At 38.2% G+C, this 21,421-nt stretch overlaps 1 protein-coding gene across 1 annotated transcript in view; it reads left to right on the top strand.

Moving 5' to 3' along the window:
- The window catches only part of RTTN (rotatin), an 88,228-nt gene that overhangs the window by 39,071 nt on the left and 27,736 nt on the right, over window positions 1-21,421 (top strand). The window contains exons 28-37 of the mRNA XM_044426505.1: window positions 111-330; window positions 2,130-2,258; window positions 2,693-2,800; window positions 4,428-4,586; window positions 6,331-6,402; window positions 9,986-10,178; window positions 12,494-12,576; window positions 14,639-14,747; window positions 15,374-15,572; window positions 17,388-17,478. Coding sequence (XP_044282440.1) covers window positions 111-330; window positions 2,130-2,258; window positions 2,693-2,800; window positions 4,428-4,586; window positions 6,331-6,402; window positions 9,986-10,178; window positions 12,494-12,576; window positions 14,639-14,747; window positions 15,374-15,572; window positions 17,388-17,478 — 1,363 coding nt within the window. The remainder of the gene's footprint in view (window positions 1-110; window positions 331-2,129; window positions 2,259-2,692; window positions 2,801-4,427; window positions 4,587-6,330; window positions 6,403-9,985; window positions 10,179-12,493; window positions 12,577-14,638; window positions 14,748-15,373; window positions 15,573-17,387; window positions 17,479-21,421) is intronic.

Here is a 21,421-nt window from a genome sequence, read left to right as displayed (position 1 = left end):
CATGCTTTCACCTTTTGTTTGAGTACATTAGCTTCGATTACCTAAATGATGATTGTTGTAAAGCAATAAAGCATCATGCCTGAGTTATCATATTTCTGTGTCTATTACAGAAAAGACCTAGAACTTATTGGCTATTTCCGAACAGAGCTAGCCCTGAAACTTCTGCAGTATTTGCGTGTAACAGATGCACCCCATTTCTATGGATTGCCTTCTTTGGAGAGAACATTAAGAGGAATGGTTCATATTACTGCATTCCCAGGTTGGAGTTCATACTCTGTTTCCATGGAGCCATTTACAATTTGCAAGAAATATTTAGCAGGGCTTCTTGAGGTAAGTGGGTTATGAATTACTGTTTTAGTACAATCAGAAAGCAAAATATAATGCTTAATGATTGTATTGAAATGTCATGTCATGAGTGGAGCTGGCTGGAGCCAGGGGTCAAACTAGATGGCCTGGGAAGCCCCTTCTGACTTGCTCTGTTTCTATGTTTCTATGAAATCTAGCAGAGGCTCCAACTAGAAGAAAGGATAGGAGGTGAATTTTAGAGTGTCTTTCCTATGGTTTTGTAGGGTCCCTCAACACCTGATGTAGCTTTTCAGTGGGACTGATAGGAATAAAATGAAACTATCATTCCCCTGCCACCCCATTCTTCCAGTTTACCCTGCGAGTGACGCTCCATTCACAAGAAAAGATGGTATAGATGAGCCCTTTCAACGAGGAGCAAATGGTCCAGAGTGAATATGACAATAGATTATCCTATCCTGGCTCTTACTTAGAGATAGAATGTTTCTGAAAATTTTGAAAACATGGAAGAATAGTGCTTTTGGGGTGCCAGGGAGCCTGGGTAAAATAGAAATTTGGGAAACAGTTGAAAATTGTGGCATACTTACTGACCCTAACCTGATTTTACTATTTTAGTAATATAAAAGGTATCATTTATCTTGTCAAATAAAATTGTTCTGTTTGACATGTGTATACAATTTACCAGGATATCGTATACATACTTACTCAGAAGTAAGCCCCTGAGTTCAGTGAAATTTACTGCAGGGTAAGTGAGTATAGGATTGCAAATGTAGTTTTGTAGAAACAAATTCAGTAGCTTCCAGATACTTATATTTAGTATCTCCAAACTTGGCCAGTGGTCACCAGCAGAAGCCAAACAACCGTTCACAAGAAATTGGCCCTACATGCTCATATCATGAAAGGTGGCAATGCCCTCTTGGAGTTGTGTGAAATTTACATCTACAGTATATTGTAAACTGCGCTTATATTGTAAGCTGCCCCGAGGCTTTTTGCGAATGGGGCAGCATAGAAATTGTTTGAATAAATAAATAAATAAATAAATAAAAATATACATGTAAATCTTTCATGTAAATTGTCTTCCTCAAGAAATGTATTACACACTTTGAGGAACTTTTCCCTCATTCCAAAAGAGAACATTTCTTCAGGGGAAGGATGGAAGTTGAGTGTGCTTCAAAATCTCCATTTTTATTGGAAAAATGGAAAAATATGAAATTGGAGAAGATGTTTTCCAAAATTTATTTTTTTTTCTAGACCTTCGTATCTCTTCCCGCCCCTCCCTCCCTCCCTTTGTGTATGTATGCTCTGAAAAGCTGCCTTAAAGCATTTTAGTTGTGGAAGTAAAGCGGCTGTTAGAGTTCCGTCTACCATTTGTTAGGATCGCTGTACTTTTCCAAGCAAGAAGTAACTTCTCCTTGTCATTAGAGTGGTGGCTTGACATAGCTCCTTCTTTAAAAAAACAAACAATCAAAGCAGAACTGTATAGGAAGATAGCAGAATAGCTAGGTAACTTCTGGTTTGACATCCTGTCTACTTTATATAGGAGAAAACCTGATAGTTTAAGGAAACAGGAAACAAGTTACAAGAGTGGACTCTTAAGTCAGACTCCTGTGATTTCTTTCTTTCACATGAAAATACTATCCCTTATAATACTTGAAAATATCCTTGACATGATAGTTACAGCTAATGTATATGTAGTGAAGTTAACCTGCAAGTTCTGCAAAGGTCAGCAGCTCATACTTGCAGTTCAGTTTATATCATATTAAATCTTGTGTAAAAGCTGTCATGCTGTTGTTTTTTCCCCCCTGTGAATTTCCCACTTGTTGCAGGTCATCTCATCTTTTTATGTTGAATGGGGAGGAAATGCCATGTCTTTCATGGGGAAAGGTGTTACAAAGAGCGCCATCCTTTGTCTGCTTCACTTGTCCCACGAAATGATGGCTCAGGCCCAAAATGAGGTAAGAAAAAAGTCCTGAATAACATGATTTGATTAACAACAACCGAAACAGAGCCTTGGTATTCTTGTTGCCTCAGAAGATTTAAGTATTGATTAAATAATTACATTTCAATGAAAGTTCGAAAATGCAAGTGACCAAGTTTGAGCCTTAAAAACGAAAACATCTTTTACTACCAGGTTCCCTATTACTACCACATTATATATGACCTTTGTGAGCTTACAGCACTACTATGTTTAAAGTACAAACTGCTGTCTTCCAGTGCCTTATTTCTACCATTACCACAGTAGTTACTTAGAAGTGGTATCTCTCTAGTGCACCAAAATGCACAATTTTAAATTGTGGAAGAAAACTAGAAAGGGTTTGCATTTTATAGAGGCTGACTTGTGGTTTCGAATTCAGGGTTTTTTAGTTTTAACAAAAATGTTTCTTTTCAGGACTGGGTATCTCTCTGGTTCTTGCCATATGACAATAGTGAAGAACAAACCCTTTCTCGGCAAGGCTTGGCTTGGCTGATTCCATTATGGGTAGACAGAGACCCAGAGGTTAGTGCAATCCTATCTTGGAATCGTATCTTCATATTTTTGAAATTACACATCTGAAGTTATTGTGGAATCACCCTCTCCAAGAGTACCTAATGATCCCATGACTGTAGATGAAAGGGGAATGTTTCAGGGAAATTAGAACAGAAAATGGCACACCACCTGAAAATTAAAGCAAAAACAAGCAGGGAATGGTTGGCCTTACTCTGCCAAACCTAGCTGGAGTAGAAGTAGTATTCCACTAGCCCTGTTCTGCCTCATGTCCAGCATGTGCATGTAAATTTACCTTGCTGTACAAGCATTAAATCTGCACTGGGAAGGTAACATGAAGGAGCCTTAAAACCAGTTGTTCATTACCTTTGCTAGGCTGGATCTCATGTCCAGCTTTAAATATGGCAAAGGGAAATGAATTAATAAGTACATTGTTGAATAAGTGCTGCATATCCTCCAGCTCTCTGCAGATATTCATTAAAATAATGTGCAAATATGTTACTTACATGCTACTAATGATTCAAATTTTATAAATTTGTGTTAGTCCTTTGGTTTATGATGTGTTTTCGGTGTGGCCCTTGCTGCTCAGCAAATTGCTCTCCTCTGGAGTAAACTGTAGAAAACATTTGTTGCACATATGAGAAAAGAGAGAAAGCAGCTGGGGGAAATAGCCGTTATACGTACAAAAGTTGTGTGTGTGTGTCCCACCCCCCCTTAGGAAGAAGGAAAAGTGGAGGGATAAGCTTGACAGTACCATGCCTGCTTATAATCCAAGATGGCAGTTAGCGGAAAAGCTGTTTTAACAAGCGTATTTCCCCTCTCAAAACAAGGATCAGCATGGGAAACATGAACTACAGAACAAAAGCCTTGTTCATCTTTTCTGCTAGGGTACATTCCCCACTGCATATATTGCTCCAGCACAAGTCAGCCTTCTCTTTAATAGATGTCAGTGTCATTGTTCACCTTAATGGCTCCTTGTTCATTCTTCTTAAGCTTGAGAATATCTCATACATTGGAAAGTACAATTACTCTCTAAGGGAAGAAAAATAACACTGTGCCTTTTCTTATATGGTTGTTTCCATGCATCCACAATGCTTCCCAGCTAAGGCATCTGATCATTTGTTTTGAGTTTAGTATTGATTTGAGGGTCAAATGATGGAGAAGGGATATGCTCCCAATTGATGTTAGGTTTAAAACCTGACCTGTGCTAGAACTAATAAGTTGGTTGGAAGGATTATGAATAGTTCCTATGCTATTGTTTCCTTTTTGGGCAAAGAGAAATATATGAATTGTTTACCCAAGAAGGTAGTTAGACCAGCAAATATATACCACTTTAAAAATAGTAAGGGGTAAGAGAAGTTGGTTCCATGGACAGAGAAACAGACCTAGAGAACAGACTTGAGACGTTTTGAGTCTTGATTTATGTGTGTATTAGAATGCAGAAGCCTGTATGTATTTTATTTTTTTTATGAATTAGTTTTAGACAAAACATTTTAAAATTATGTATTTGTACTTACCACCACTTCATAATTTTTCCAGGTACTTCTGGGTAATGAAAAATTTGTATGAAATATAATTACAAGGTTAATACAGTGTTGGATTTTAATATGCAAATTTATTTGATTCTCATTAATTTTAGGTGAAATTCACCTCACTCGCAATCGGATCAGCACTTACATCACTTGAAGTAGGTTGCTTTGCTTTAGCTGAAAGCTGCCAGAACATTTCAGGAGGCTTATGGGGAACAGTGATTAACATTCTCCTGGACAAATCTGAATGCAGCATGGTCCGAAGAGAGGTAGGCATATCCTAGTCCCTCTAAAATATTGTTTTGGGATAGAATTCACAAAGGCACATTTTAATGAAACACTGCTTTTATTACCTTTGAATTGTAGTCAGTAGTTGCATAATCAAAAGGCAGTATATACAACAAATCTTTGATATACCCTTCTCAGCCCCTTCATACATTCCTGAAAAGGTATTTCAGGATGCAGCACCATCCTGAATCTCTAATCCTTCCCTTCCTAGTCACCATTTTAGTATTTGCCCCAAAAATTATGGTGAGGAAGATAAAGAAATATTTCAGTCTTGCATCCCAAAAGGCCCAGAGAGCTTCAGCTATTGGGTGGTATAAAAATGAAATGAATAAATAATGTGATCTTCTGCTATTTGTCAAAGGGAAACATAATTGTAGTTTAGGTGAAATTTGGATCTGTTTCTAAACCTTTATTTGCATTATTATTCTGTTCCCAAAATACTTGCCATCCTCCCAATTGGGAAAAATCTGTAAATTTTAGAAGTGTTGCATCTCCATAATTGATTCCATCTGCCATTGGGTTATTGAACACAGATGCCAAATTCTCTGTTCTAAATCAGGGTGCATTTTGAATGTTGTGAAATGTATACAAAATGCACTTTTAAACCTAAAACAAAATATGTTCTTTATTCCCTCCTGGCTAAGATAAAGCACTCAACTACATGGAATACTTTCAGATTTAAATTGAAAGAAATATTCAATCATATTAGTCATGATTTGGCCAAGGAAAATCATTTTGAAGTTTCATTAATTCTGCCAGGACAGAGTTAGGCACCTCTCCAGTTAATTCTTGAGTTTGCTTTGGCTGGAATCATAAATATTAAGAAAAAAAGAAACCAAGGAGGTGATTTAAAGAATATAATACCTAGAAATATTTTCCGCCTAAGTTTCTATTACCTTGATTATATCAGGATTTAGTTAATCAATGTATTTATAAGTTTTAAAACCTATGTTTCCTTTGTTCAATACAGTTCCCCTTCATTAAAATTCACCTAGTAAAATTTATAAGGGACATTAAGCATGATGCCTTAAATAGTTCTAGCACTATTTGAATCGCATCTGAGTCTGCCAAAGCAGAATGGTGGAAAGCTCTCTATCTTGGGGTATGTCTGGAGGTGATGAATAGAAGTAATGTTTTATGTAGGAAGACCAGAAACAAGCCAGATGTTTCTACTTTGGTGGGCACTTCAGGATTGCCTGGTCGCATCCCAAGTCACCTTCTTGTGCTTATCAAGTTTTTTCCTTACTTATATTTTTACTAAGAGTAAGAATTTTCAGTACAATAAACAAGAGCCCCCTAGTTATTTTAAACATGAAAGAAGCCAACTGTTTTCATACCACATAAACAAGGTACAAATAATTTTCAGAAGGCAACATTCAGAGAATTGGCTTGAAGTATCAACAGTTAAAGATATTACTACAAAAAATAAGTTGTATGCATGCACCTATTCCAAATTTTCATCTATTTATGCTATGATTTGGGGTAAGGATTTCATGTAAAAATTTCTTCAGTTGTACAGTACTATATAACATTTGAAATGTTTTTAAACTGATGACTGAAAAATTCAACGTTCAAATAGCTTCTGGAATCTTAAAATAGAAGATTGTGCCTTAAATGCAGTCATTGCATTCATAGTGATTTAGTATATATTTGTAGCTGGCTATTTGAGTTAGGTTATTTAACTGCAGCCAGATGGCACTGTTGATGTTTTATTTCTCTTTGTAGGCTGCATTTATTCTTCAGAATCTATTAGTGATTCCATTGCCCACTGAAGAGGCCAAAGACCCCATTTGGCAGGTGACTAGTTGACTTGATCTGTTGTCGCTGTTCATCAGTAGGATTGCATCTGGTATTTTATGCTCTTGTTAAAGGGAACAAAGGGTGCCAGCTGCCTTAGATACATTTTAGATGTGCAAGGAAATGCAGATTCTTATAATGACTCCAATACTTTCAGGAGGGAAGGGCAAAAAGATCCTCCCCACTTCACACACTCTCTCTCTCTTATATTGATCCTTAATCAAAGGATTTCTGGCTGTACTGGACAACACCTGAACCTCATATATGTAAAGTTATGCTAACCTTACATAGTGGGTGTAAAAATGTGTTGTAAATTAGTCTAGAGAATCACCTAGCTTTGCCAATTCCATTCACTTCAAGCGTTTCCCCCACCCTCCCCATGAAAGTAACTTTTGGGTAATTGATGTATGCCATTTATTATATGTACTTTGTATCACAATATTTATATGCTGCTTTTCAATCAACATGCTTTTCAAAGTATCTCACATTAATAAAATCTGAGTAATGGCTGGATATTGCCCTTGCAAGGATGGCTCCAATGAAGTGTGCCCAGGCAGTGGACAAGAGTCTGCCTAAGGGCTTTTATGGAGCCAAAGAGAAACAAGTGTCTTCTTTAAAACTGTCTGTCTTCAGGATACCAGGTGTCATTGGAAGTATGAAATGGTAACTTGTGGCTCCTGGCTTGGTTTCCTTCCTTCAAAGGCAGTTGTAGTAAAAGGGAGGTACCAGGGAACAAATGTGTCAGAGGACTTTTCCTAAATCACTAGAAGTTCCTGCTTTAATTCTGTTGCTGCTCCCAGCCTCAGAACCATCTTTTTCTTAGGCACTGGGATAGTGAGACAACAGTGACCTCTAAAGTTCACGCAATAGTTATCTTGTTGGTGTTGATGCTCTTCCAGGTCTATAGTCCTGACAGAAATGAGGCATCTCCTGAAATAACATACCAATGTACCATATTACATCCAATAACAAACCTGATTCAAGGAGAGCAATTCAGTGTTAAATAGCCAGATGTTTTCAGTCCAACATTTTTACCCATGCTGATGGCCAACTGTTGAGGCTCCTATCTCAGCTCCCTTCAGAATTAGTGGCACCAAAGAGAGGAATACACAGGCACCCAATGTTCTAGGTAACTGCAGTTGTGTAGAAAGATGATTTAGGTAAATGGAATTCCAGATTGTAAGGGAAAACACATGTCAGCACAGATTAATACAGAGGATTTGGTAAACACCCCATTTATTTATCAAATTTGTATGCCGTCCATTACTCTCTCTGGACGGCTTACAACAAACTTGTTGGTTTTGAACCTGTACCTTAATGGTTTTTAATATGAAATGAAATACTTTCAAAATACTGTTTAAATGTTTGTTGCCACTTCCAGATTAACACATATCCATTTTATCCCAGCTGCTGTTCTCACATGTTTTAAAGGATTGTCAAATTTACCAAGCACCTTTTAGAACTGTTAAGTGAGCCACCATAATCTTTTAATTTCAGTAGCAAAACACATTCAGGGTTGTTCCCTTCCACTCTTGTAAAGTTCATTTTGAAGGAGCTATATAAGTACAATAATGTTAAGAAAAACACTGCCATAAGATTCCACGATACTGCAGATGTCATGAATGCCTGTTTCATTAATATATGTTCCTATACATCTTTCTTGCCTCCTTTCTCCTGATATACACACATAAAACCAATGTTGCTCAAGGCTACTGTGTGTGATTATAGTTTGAAAACATTAATAGGTATTAGATTAGTGTTTTAATTTTTCATATTGCAGATTGAAAGTATGCCATTTTTAATTAGACCATTCATCTGCAAATGTATTGATGTAGTCACCATGGATGTAAAGAAATGGCATGTATCATTATTTAATAAAACAAGATAATTTTGCATGGCAAATTATTTAAGACTGTGAATATGCTTTCATATAAAAGAGAAGGGATACCTGATATAATTTAATTTTTAGGATATCACTAATATTGAAAAAAATGCAGACTTTCTTTAAATAGATTGACAAAAGCACTTTTCATGTGTGGGCTTCAAAATTAGCTCTGTACACACCTCTTTGGCATTATTTGGAGTTATGCTGGACTTAAGAAGGTTTGTCATACAGTTTAGAGCCATGCATAATCAGCATTCTAAGATTTTGCAAGATTTTTCCACAGTTCAAAAGCGCTGCTGAACACAGCAGCAGAAGAAGTGGTACAACTTTGGTTGTACACTCTCTGTCTTTGAGTAAACTTTTCTTATCCATGCCAGTAATATGTGAATAAATAGTAAAGTTTAAATGAAAACATGAAAAAAATTAAATGATTTACCTAAAACAAGTTTTATGTTTTATCTGTTTAAATCAGTCTAGACAGTATTTATCTGAATATTGGATGTTAAAAAAGCAATATATATTGTTGCTGTATTAAGATAATTGGAAGACTATGTAATGCATAATAATAATTAATGCTTTCCTATAAGTTATTGTTTTGCTGATGTTACTGTTCACCTGATCGTTAGGTTCCCCCCTTTTGAAAATGAAACTGCTTTTGCAGTCAGTAAGCCAACACGTGTAAATTGAGATATTATGCGGGTTTAAGGTAGTCAAAGTCACTGCACAGAAAAGAGCCTAACATGTAACTGACTCCAGTGGGTTTTAGGACACCTCTGTGGTAATTGTAAATTGGCATCAGTGGAACCAAATATCAGAACTTTGACTCAGTGTCATCATGCTGAACATCTGTGAAATTCCAAAATTAGGCCATTGTCATGCTTAATTCTATCAATACATATTGCTGACATTTTCTTCACATTGATTGGCACTCTGTAAGTTAGAACCAAAAAGAACCACACTGCACAGAATTATTTATCTTGTTATGAGTGTGTTATTTTCAGCAAAAGTGCTGGAAATAAGTAAAATGTTTATATTGGTGAAAAATTGAAAAGAACAAATGGTACTTCAGTACATGAACATTTGTGACCCCCCTCCCTTTTCCAAAGTCCAGAAAGTGCCAAAAATCAATGTTTGCCAGCTGAGTTCAGCAAGCACATTTTATTCAGTTGTTTTCATCTGTTTCCTCATAAATCTCTGATGCCCAGAGCTATTTTCTTTGTACTAAGAAGTTGGGAGCAGTGGGGAAAACAATACTATGCCTAAGCAATGTATAAATTAATCCCCAAATGTATACATTATCCACATTACCTTAATTTCACTTATTCTGTCTAACCTTTCTGCAGTTTTTACTATTTTGCACATGTCTTGTACTTATTAGGAATCATGAGCTGAACTGCCTATTTCAGCAGTTCTTCAGTTCAGATTTCTGAGATTCACCTGACATTGCTCACACATTGTCAAGCAATTCTCAGCAACCACAAGGGCTAGAAAGTTGCTTTTTTAAAAAAAAATGAAAGCTGAGGTTTCAGGAAGCTGAATTCTGTAAATAAGCTACATACTGTCGCATTTTCATTTTAATGACACAATGATCCTTGATCATACCTCCTGTGATGGGAAGGGGGTAAACCTGCTAGACTGACAATAAGTGCTGTAAGGAAACATTTTGACAAGGTCTTTTTCTGTTTCTCCCCCTCCCAGGGACCTTGCGTGCATGATGAAGAATCTGGTCTATCTCTGATTGGAAAAACTGCCCTCCAGGCCTTGCTATATCATTGCCACTTCTACGAGCATTTAAATGAGATGGTGAATGAGTGCTACCTAGGTCGGTGTACATTTGATCTCAATTGTTCCTTGGGAGACAGCCTGGCAGCAGAAAAGAATAGTATAAATGGTAAATGACACTTGAATTTTAGTTAGTTTTCTAGGTGTTGTCAGTACGGTTTCTACTTTTAACTACTGTTAAACTGCATGACTGTTCTAAATTATTATCTTTTTGTGAATAAAGTTAAAATAGTGTCCCAAATGGAAATATACCTCGATGCAAGAAGCAGTTATGTGGTTTTGTAAGTAGAAAAAATCATATTGGATAATTCATTCCTTCTCTTTGTGAGAGGATAACAATGGAGTATAGAGAGCATGTACAGAAAATTAATTAGAACTTCAAAAGGGATGAATCTGTAGTACAATGGGAAAAAAGACACTGAAAAAGGCAGCATGTGGGTTATGATTATACAAGCATTTTACATTACTGTTCTAAGTGGTTATCTTAGTCATACATTGTGAAGAATACATTATAAAATATTCTCCTTTCAATTTCTGTAAATGGTTGGTGAGAGCCAGGAAAGAAGGACGACTTCATACATACACTCGGAATTAGACATATCCTCTGAAATAGACATAATGAAACATATGAATTATGAATAAAATTGATGGGTATCTAAAAACATGTGTATGGTGCAGGCATGCTAGAAAGAGAGCCAGACTGGCTGCAGTATGATACTGAATAGTGTTGATACCAACTTTGGATTTCTTGTGTGAAATAACAGTGAGTATCTGGTTCTTTTCAGTTAGCTTCAAAAAAGTATTGTAACGTGGTACCAATGCTTTAATTGGTCCAGTAGGATAAGTATCCATAGGGACTTATTATGCCTGAATCATACTTGAGCTTTAGCACCTAGGAGCCTGAAGTTGAAGGGGATGCTGGCAGGAAGAAACTCATCCAGAAAACACTTCTTCCTTGTAGAATGTGGTCAGTTTCCACAGATATGAACAAATGTCTTTAAATTCCAACAGGGAATTCCTACTTTGTCACATTTCCGGGATAGGGTGTTCAAAAGTTTAAAGTAAATTGACATGTTTTTTCAGCTGACACCAACAATTTTTGACAGGCCATAAATTTTCATGGTCTGCACCTGCCCATGCTGATTCACAACTAAGGAGCTTTTAAGTCAAGTCCTGACCTTGGTTGCCAAAGAAGCCCATTTCCACTGTTTCTTGTAGGAAAGGGTAGTGGGGCACCATGTCCAACTTTCCTCTGACATTTGGAGCTGTGAAGAAGGCAGGGGTTCTATGCACTGCTGGGTTAATTTTTGCTTATTTCCTAAAACTCCAGGGTTGAAAGGAAGCATGGAAACTTCCTACAGGTTAAGGGTATGTTTGCCATTAAAAGTGAACTTTGGGAAGCTTGTTTCTAGCTATCACAGTTATGAAACTTCATGCTAAATACGATATAAAATAAGTTTGATGATGGCTGTAGGTTACTGCTTCTGGAAAAAAATACACAGAGTTATTCTGATGGGAACTATGACTCTTTGAAGACCCACTGGGAGCTGTAAACAGGGAGGGAAGGGAAGGGGAGGGGAAAATAAGTATCCCTGGTGTGAACGGAGCCAGCAGGATCTTTGCAAACAAAACCATAAATGTTTAATAGGGAAAAGTGGGAAGATGAGCATTGTGAGATTTATGTATGAAATTTGATAACTGTTACAGGCTTTGGGTAGTGTCCAGAGAGCCATTCTGCTTAATGCTGGGTTTATTTTGCTCATGAGTCCCTCTGCTTGTGCAGCAGGGATTCCCCCCCCCCTAAAAATAATCTCCACAACACTTGCTTCCAGGTTGGGATGCATCAGTGAAACTCTATTCTGTGAGCTTGGGTGGCCTGCACCATTTTAGAAAGGAGTGTTTCTGTTCCTTTTGAGTTATTTCTTAGAATTGCTCATATCTGATTGCACAAGTGGTGGGCCCCATGAATATATGGATATAATAGGGTACTGCCTTCTGTCTGATGCAAGAGCCTGGAGGTCTAAGTTTCAGTAAAGTGATGTATTACCATAGTCTTCTTGATTTTAGTGCTCACTTTGAATGGCAGAGTATGTTAAATGACCCGTGATGATACCACTATGATAGTGGTCTATGCCTTGCATTCACCTAGTATGCTTCTATACTTAATTCTGTTTCAAATTACACTGAGTAGAATTCTTCATTTTTGTAATCTTTACATAGGTGTTAGACATCTTAGAATTTTCTCCAATTCTTCAGAATGCAGTCAAATATGGAAAAAGCATATAATGTCTTATCAATACGTCTGTGCATGCACATGGATTTCCTTTTGTTTATCAGTACAAGATGTTGAAGGAAAATTGTGAATGGGCAGGGGGAAGTGATTGAATTGTTAAAAAGTTGGATTTCTTTCTTTTTGTTCCCCAGATCTTGATGATTCTCTCTCTTTTTTGAGAATCCATTCTAGTCAAAGCCAGTCTTCAAATTCCCAGTCAACATCTGACACTGTGGTGAGTTCACATCTACTCAAGTGGTTCATGTAAGCAGAACTAAACATTGCTTAATTGTATAGTCCAAGGAAATGGGATTTCATTGTGTTGTGCCTGTTGTTCTGTTTAATTTTAGGCTTTAATCTTCTTATTTGTTTGTCTGTTCTTCATTCCATCAGAGAGATTTGTTTTTACCAGGTAATGCTAAAAATATTGTGTGACATACGATGCTTAAGGAAGGGCCAAAGCTCATGGTAAAGCAAATGCTTTGTATGCAGGCAGTCCCAGGTTTGAGCTACAGCATGTCCAGGCAGGGTTTGAAAAGAATACTGCCTGCCACCTTGGAGAACCACTACTGGTCAGTGTTGTCAGAACTTGACTACATAGACCAGCTTCCCATGTAAGCCATTCAGCAGTTTCTATTGAGAATTAATGAAAAGGGTTTTGTCCCTAAAACCAAATTCTGAAAATGCCTTAGTTACATTACTGTATACCAGTATTGTAAAGAAGTCCATAAATAATTTACCCAGTTTAGGAAAGCTTTCCCATCTGCTTGTCTACAGACAATTCTTTTCCACCAGTACTAAGTAAGATTTACATGTCCATTGTAAGTATCCTACTTTAGATCACAGAAAATGTCTATGTTCAACTGCTATCCTGCTGGGAAGCCATTACTGGAAAGGGCTTAGCTGGCATGAGAAAATAACAAGCTATATTTTTATAAGTAGTTGAAATTATTATTGATTTTTATCTATCTAAGAGCTTATTTTTCTTAAGCTCTAAAATCTAAAGGAACTGGATAGCTCAGTTTAGGAATAAAGAACCAGATAGCATCTAAGATGTTTTCTGGTAGTAGGTCTTTTCTACTGGTGGTTTCAATTCTCATTTTTTTAATTACCTAAATTTTCAACAGCACAGGACAATATAAAGTGGTTGTTTTATTTTACAACTGTTGGCATCATATAAGTAAGCACTTCAATATACAGGCTGCAATCCAAACATTCATGCACACAGATTAATTTGTTCCCTTCTCCCTCCCCTTCTTCCAACAGTTGTCATCTAAGACTGGCTAGCCTGCAGTGCTACCTTTTTGTAGCATTTTGTTCCCCTGATATTTCTTTACCTGTAAATTGTGTTGCTCTCAATTCTCTTTCCCCTTCTTCTCCTTCCTTGCGTATAATGGTACCATTTTGTGTCTTAGTGATTTTAGATCCTACACCCCTATTTGTTAGCTCCTTAAATAAAATACTTTCCCCCCAGTGCTTGGGTTGCTGTGTGCTGAATTCAGTGTCTGGTCTGGAATCGGGGACCGGGGAGTCTCTGGGTAGAGGTTACAGCCCAGTGGGCTGCAGGGAGATGGGGACTCTAGGGCACTATAACCCCTTTCTGTCAGAGCCCTTTTACAGCTGCTGCTTCTTAAGGGTTTATGAAACCAGGTAGGCCATACTTCCATATTCATGCCATAAATTCTTGTGAAACAATGATACTTCCTTTACAGCAGGGTCCTCTCAGCTGCTGGATGCTTTTAGCAGGAGCTGTGAAGCTCATCAGACTTGGATGAGAGCAACATTTGCTAGATTTTCCAGAACCTGTTTAATCTTTCCTTGGTACTACACTTAGAGAGAAGTAGGAGTTGGTATCACATGGGGTTACAAAGAAAAAAAGAAAAAACCTTAGAAAGTCGAAAGGAAAGATGCCAGTAAAATTTGTTCTGTATGGTATCTGCACTCATGGTTTTTGTACTTCTATAAAACATAACCAGGAATAGCTAAGGCCTGAGTGATGACACAAGAAAATGTTTCTCTTTCATGCTCTGAGTAGGGCAAGCCCCATGCTAACAGCACCACTGGGGAGGTGTTTTTCCTTTGGGCTGGCTTTGGTAAGTCCTCTTACATGATTTGAGTTAACTAGGAAACCCTCTTTGTATAGTTTCTCCCGAATCTCTTGTTCTGTGTTTTACTTCATTCCGGTTGCCTTTCTTCTTGCCCCATTTTAAAATGTCATCACTAAAGTTCTTCACTGGAATCTAGCTAATAGAGGAGAAGTAATTAGGGTGTGTGTGTTTGTTTTTGCTTCATCTTAGATCATTTCGGCAGCGCCATCTCTGGAGTGTGCTAGGGAAGTGCAAGCACCCACCTCACCACCTGTTAGTATTATTCGTGAAGTGCCAGTTAATCGACTCATGGCTCAAGGTAGGCTGATACTGAAACCCTTAGAAAAACTATTCATTTGAAAGAGAAAAGAGCCATGGTCCACAACACCACTTTCATATATATGAAACAACTGCTTTCCCACCCTGTTCCTAAGAGCAGCCTCCATACATCACATACTAGCTCACTTTTGAAACTCCACGGTCTTCATGGAACAGTAAAAGGAAAAACAAAACAAATCTAACTGTATGCAGATTTACTTTCAGTGTTTCTGGATTTCACTCATTAACAGTTATATTTTTACTCATTAGCAATTAAAATTTTAAGAACTAAAAACTGTATTATCACACTCCACCTATTTTGGGCATTCTTGATTGCCTGTTTGAGCTTGTACTCTCTCCACTCTTCATGCCTTTTAGCTAGATTTCTGTCTGGCATATTATTTGTCTCAAGGTAGGGACAAATATTATTTTGATAATAGTATATCTGGCTAATTGCAGGTGAAACCAACAGGTGCAACTGCTCTTGTGGAATTTCATGTTGCTAAGAAAACTGACCAGTCATGTGCAGGGGAGAAACCTATTCAATGGATTATGAATATCTACACTTTAACTCCAAATAATCATATTACTTAAATATTATTTATTTCTTTGAATTTTGCGTTGTAGGACAGAGTGACACAGCCACAACTGCATCTTCGAGTCCACAGGATTCCCCGCAGTCTCTCATTAGACCTAAGCAGTGTGCAGTGGTCACACCTCCTCTCCTCTCAGCTGTTTGTAGCTTGCTGGACAACCTGCTGATTGTATCTCCAAAAGACACCGGGAATGCTGTTCAGCGAGCACATACACTAACTGCTCTCAGTAGGTAGGAGATCAATAATTACTTAGGTTACAAACAGAGAAGAGCCCTAATAGAACAAATGCCACCCAAAGCTTTGTTACAGATATTGATCAAGTGCTGGATATTCTGAGAATTCAAAATGTACTTCTAAAATCAAGCCAGGAGGGCTATCACATCTTGCAAAACGCAGCAGATTTAAAATAGCTAATAGTTCAGCAACTTTTACTTGGGAATTTACCAAAACCATAACTAGTTATTTGTTCAAGTGAGACTAAGAAAAGAAATACAGTTCTTTTTAGGGCTAGTGCAAAACATGACAGCTGTCTGATGTTGATTCATAGTTCATTTAACTTGTGAACTGACAAAAATAATTAATCTACCTATTTGTTTCTGAGCCCAGTTCAAGGATGATACATACAGACTTCAAAACGCCTTTGGGGCAAAAATATTTGAAAGACCACCTCCTTCTATCTGGATCCGTCCAGAGCCTACATTGTTTATTTGAAGCCCTGTTAAACTTCACTTCTCATGGGGAACTGAAATATGATATGCTTGTGTCCCAGCGCTGCAGCAAGTTCAGGTTGTGCAAACTGCAAGACCAGAAAACAGCACATTTGCAAACATTTGCAGATGCTCTGGTATATTTATATTGAAAGTGTTTGTGATATATTTATACCTTGTCCTCTGAGCAGAAGAGGGAAACTCAGGAAAGATTTTGGTAGATCATTCTACATGCTAATAAGGCATTAGTGATGGTTAGTTGTATTATACTTGCAAGTGTGAACATGAAAATCTCCAGTTCAAAACTCACATTTGCCACAGATTCATAAGATGGCCAATTGATTTTTTCTGTGGTTTTTCTCAAACTGACTGAACAATGGCAGTTTGCAGTTTGTTTCCAAGGCTAACCAATCTACTTTTGACAGCAATATAATGCAGGTCTATTCATTGAAAGACATCTATGGCCGTCATTCTCAGATCAGTGTCCTTTGAATGAGAACTTGAGGGATCCTAAGTTAAATGGGACACTTAACCAGCCTTCCTTTGCTAAACTGGAAATAAAGGCTCAACTACAAATGAAACAGGATATTTGGTTAGACTCCCAATATTTTCATGGGAGGGCAGTTGTGGGGAATTACCAATTTTGTTTTGGGCTGCAGTGGAAGGAAAGACAGGCTTTTTTAGTATTTTAAAATTTATTAATAAATATAGATAGTGCCTTTTTTCTCTTCCAAGGAATCAAAGGTGCCTTACATGTCCTTCTTCCTTTTCATTTTATCCTCACAATGACCCTTTGAGGTAGGTCAGGGTGAGAATCAAGCCACTTAGTGAATTTCATGGCTGAACTGGGGCTAGAAACTTGATTCCCCGAATACAGTCCAATAACATTACCCTGACTTTCCCTGTGTCATGTTCCAAATTAGACATTCCATACCTTCCCTCTTTATCCTATCTGCTGTTTTCTTAATGGGGAAAAAGAAACATTCACAGTCATATAAACTGTGGTTCCCAGGTGATAAGACTTGTTTTTCTTCCCCACATTCATTCATTCATTTTAGGGAAAAAAAATTCATCAGTGCATTCTTCACATGATTGGGTCATCATATTTACATTGAGGACCAGTTCATGTTATATTACATGTACAGGGGAAGGGAGAGGGCTCACTAATTTCTCACCAAACAAAGGTCTTAGACAACATGAGTCAGGGAAAAGGTTTGAGTGTACAAATTCCTGTTTCTGGACTAACTAAACTATTCCATATTTTTCAGATATCCAGTCATCCTAGACTATGTTTTAAATGTCTGTTCCCTTAACGCAATTATCTGTGTTTTGTTTTAGTCTTGTAAATTCTGGCTTGATAGAGAGATGCATCATGGAAATTAAAGCACCTCTGCCTCAGCCATCTCATATGGAGTATGCAAAATTCCAGGTTAGTTGTGTAAAGGTGAAAAGAAAGACTAAATATGAGTTGAACTTATTTCAAATTGGAAGCCATAGTCTTGAATTTACAAGAGCTGAGTAAGGACATTTTGGAGGACTTTCATAGGTTGGAAATGACTTGATGGCAAAACAAGAATAAAATTAAAGACGGTGCTTCTAAAGTTTCATCTCAGTCTGCTCAAGTAGAAAAAATGACCTACTCAAAACATTAAGCCAAAAGATCTCTTGAGTAAAGCCGGACTTTTCTTCTCTTTCTCAGGGGTCCTGCAGGTGCAGTACAGTATCAACAGGTTCTGTTTCCATTCTCATATTCTAGACAAGAACAGAAGATCAATGTTCCATCTAGTTTTCCATTCTGTTCATGCAGTGGCAAGCCAACTGCCCACAGGATCCACAAGCAGTAACAGTACCTCCTTGCCCAAGTTCCCCATCACTGGGATCCATAGGCTTTCTGCCTCTGATACTAGATTACAGCCATTGGGACTGGGAGCTACTGATAGCTTTCTCCTCACTTATTGTGTCCAATTTCCTTTTAAAGTAATCCAAATTGGTGGTTTTCATGGCATCTCATGGAAGTGAATTTCATAATTTAACTATGAACTGTATAAAGAAGTACTTCCTTTTAGCTATTTTGAATCTCCCACCAGTTGGGTTCATGGGGTGACCCTGAGTTCTAGTATTATGGAAAAAGAGAAACGTGTTTCCTTTATACTTTTTCACACCTGCATAATTCTGTACACTTCTATTATGTCTGTCTTTAGTTGCTTTTCCTACCCTAAATATTCTCAATTGTTATACCCTTTCTTCATAGGGGAATTGTTCCAGCCCCTTGATCTTTTTTTACCCTTTTCCACACCTTTTCCACCTCTGTAATATTCTTTTTTATGTATAACTATATACAGTATTCTAAATGTAATCACACCATAGATTTGTATAAGGCTTTTATAGTATTGTTGGTTTTATTTTTAATGCCTTGCCTAATTATGCCTAACACAGAGTGCAGCTTTTTTGCAGTAGCCATGCACCATGTCAACAACTTCATTTCATTTTTTGCCCCAACATATCTTCACTTCACCCTTGCTCACACTGAACCATGTTTCCTTTTTTATAACCATTCCAACAATTTGGAGAGATCCCTTTGAAGCTACTTTGGGCCTCCCTTTTGGTTTAACTACCCTAAATATTTATTGCCATCAGCAAGCATGGTTGCTTCGCTGCTCAATCCAACACCCTGATCATTCATGAATAAGCTGGAAATGGTTGGTCCTAATCTAGTTCCTGGTGGGACTCCACTATTTGCACCTCTCCATTGGAAGGAATGACCATTTTCTTCTGAAAGATAAATTTTAGTCTGTCATTCACTGAGTTAAGAATACTGGGTCACTGGCTGTTAAAACTCATCAGTCCCTTCCCTTTATAAAATACAAAGCTGGGGTCAAAGTAAAAGCCAAACACTGAGTCTGCCAGTTCCAAGCAAAAATGAAGTCAAATGAAGGAGGCCACTATCAAGTAGTAGTCTGCAGCCTTTTGATACACATTCACATATAGTTACAAACAAAAGAAATTGTGATGATTGTCACTAGCAAAGACAGCTGTTAAGAAGAACAAGCAAATTCATATTTGCTTAAATCAGCAAGCCATGTCAGCTAGACAGATGCTCTCCAGAGACCATAGCATTGCTCTGTTACATGTTTAAAGCAGAATTAAAATTGAAGCTCCTATTTTTCCTCCATTTCTCTCTTTCCTCCCTAGCTAACTTTCACTGTCATAATAACTCTCCTCCTCTGCATTCTATCCTATCTCCCTGGTAACCAGCCACACTTACTCTTATTCTGCCTTCCTTCTGAACAGGATGATTATGAGCAGATCTTATGCAGTGCCAGAGCATAAAACGAGTTGGAAATTTCTTCTGAATTTTAATAATAAAGTACAACCATATTATTTTACTACTGGGCTGCAGCACATGCTGCGTCTTCCTCCTAACCTAAAAAACCTTGTTTCTGGACAGTTCCTGTATAAAAAGAGAAACAGTCCAATAAATTTAAATCCCAATGAAACCTAGGAGGAAAAGTGACAGTACCTGTCAAACTGCAGGAGGTTACTTGTAACACTTAAACTTCTAAAATTAACCTATTTCTTAGCTTTCGTACTTCAAAAATGGAACATACCATCCTCATACCACCTACACTGGCAAAAATCAGATTAATGTATTGAGACATTTTCTCTCTCCCTCCCTGATTTCTGCTTATAATAGCAAAATATGACTCACTTTTAAGGTGTCACCCCGTAAATCTGGTTGGTCACTGTGGAGAACAGGATACTGGAGCAGATTGGCTTTTGGTCTGATCAGGTAGGACACTTAGAACATAGAAAGAGAGCGAGTCAGAAGGGGTCTCCCGGGCCATCTAGTCTGACCCCTGGCTCCAGCCAGCTCTGCTCACAACATGCCCACCATGTGCATGTCCAGCCTATCTTTGCACACCCTCAGCGATGGGGCGTCAACAACCTCTCGTGGAAGCCCATTCCACACCCTCGGGGTCCTAACCGTCAGGAAGTGCTTCCTGGAATCTAAATGGAACCTTGGTTCCCTGGGCTTTGCTCTGTTGGAGTGCGTCCTGCCTTCCTCTGCAGGTGAGAACATGTCTCCACCCATCTCCATGTGACATCCCCTCACATACCTGTATGTCACCAACATATCCCCTCTGAGTCTCCTCCAGGCTGAAGAGACCCAGTTCCCTCAGTCTTGCCTCATACCCCATCCCCTGCAAACTGGCCACCAACCTTGTGGCCCTATGCTGCACTGGGTCTAGCCTGGCTATATCCTTCCTGTAATGAGGGGCCCAAAATTGAACACAATACTCCAGTTGCGGGCACACCAGAGTCATATAGAGTGGTAGTAATACCTCTCTCGATCTAGAAGCCACACTTCTGGCTATGCAACCAAGGGTGGTGTTCGCCCTCTTAACCACCTCATCACACTGCTGACTTATGTTTAGCCTGCAGTCAACCAGCACCCCGAGGTCCCTTTCACAAGTGCTGCTCTCCAGCCACTTGTCTCCTAACCTGTACTTATGACACCTATTCCTATGCCCCAAGTGCAAGATTTTGCACTTATCCACATTGAACACCATCCTGTTGTCTCCTGCCCACTTCTATAGTCTGTCCAGATCCTTTTGGATCTGGAGTACCTGCTCCTCAGTTGTGGCCACTGCTCCCGTTTTAGTATCGTCTGCAAATTTGATCAGCAAATTGTTCACCCCTTCTTCCATGTCATTGATGAAAAGATTAATCGGTATCGGCCTCAGGACAGAGCCCTGGGGAACCCCGCTTGTCACTGGCCACCATCCCAATGATTCCTCACTTCCTATGTTTAGACCTACTGCTGTCTTCTTCCTAGGACATTTTGGAATGTTGTATGTTCTCATGCAGGGCAGCCACTTTACATTCATGGTTACTGGTTTCTTATTGCCATAATCTTTCAGAACCAAATTAACTTTTTTAAAAGTTCAAACTTCATCAGTTTTTGCAAAATTGAACTTTACATAAGTATTTGCAACTATTGCCTTAAGCTGCCAGAGATGCTTCTGCTAGCAGCAAAAAGATTATGGTATTGTCCTTGAAGAAAATTAGACTCTTGCTTGTATTGTGTTTGTGTGTGTGCTTGTAGGGTGGAGACATTATCTTTAGGTCAAATCTCAAATCTGGCAAAGGGAGCGCTAACATGTATGCATGTCTAAGTGCCTTAACAATAAGGTCCATCAATCATTAAGGGATTTTGGATTTGTGACTAGATGCTGTGTAGTTCAACAACACCAGTAACAGAATTATGCAGTGCAACTGAATACAGAGCAGTGACATCAAAGTATCTTTGATCTCACCTTCCTATGTGAACCTTATTATGAATGAAAGGAAAGATAAAGTTTGAGCTAGAT

The sequence above is a fragment of the Varanus komodoensis genome, unplaced genomic scaffold (assembly GCF_004798865.1).
Source record: "Varanus komodoensis strain SLA01 unplaced genomic scaffold, ASM479886v1 scaffold17, whole genome shotgun sequence".
In the NCBI taxonomy this organism is placed as follows: Eukaryota; Metazoa; Chordata; class Lepidosauria; order Squamata; family Varanidae; genus Varanus; species Varanus komodoensis.
Note: the sequence above shows the minus strand (reverse complement) of the source record. Positions and strands in the feature narration are given on the sequence as shown.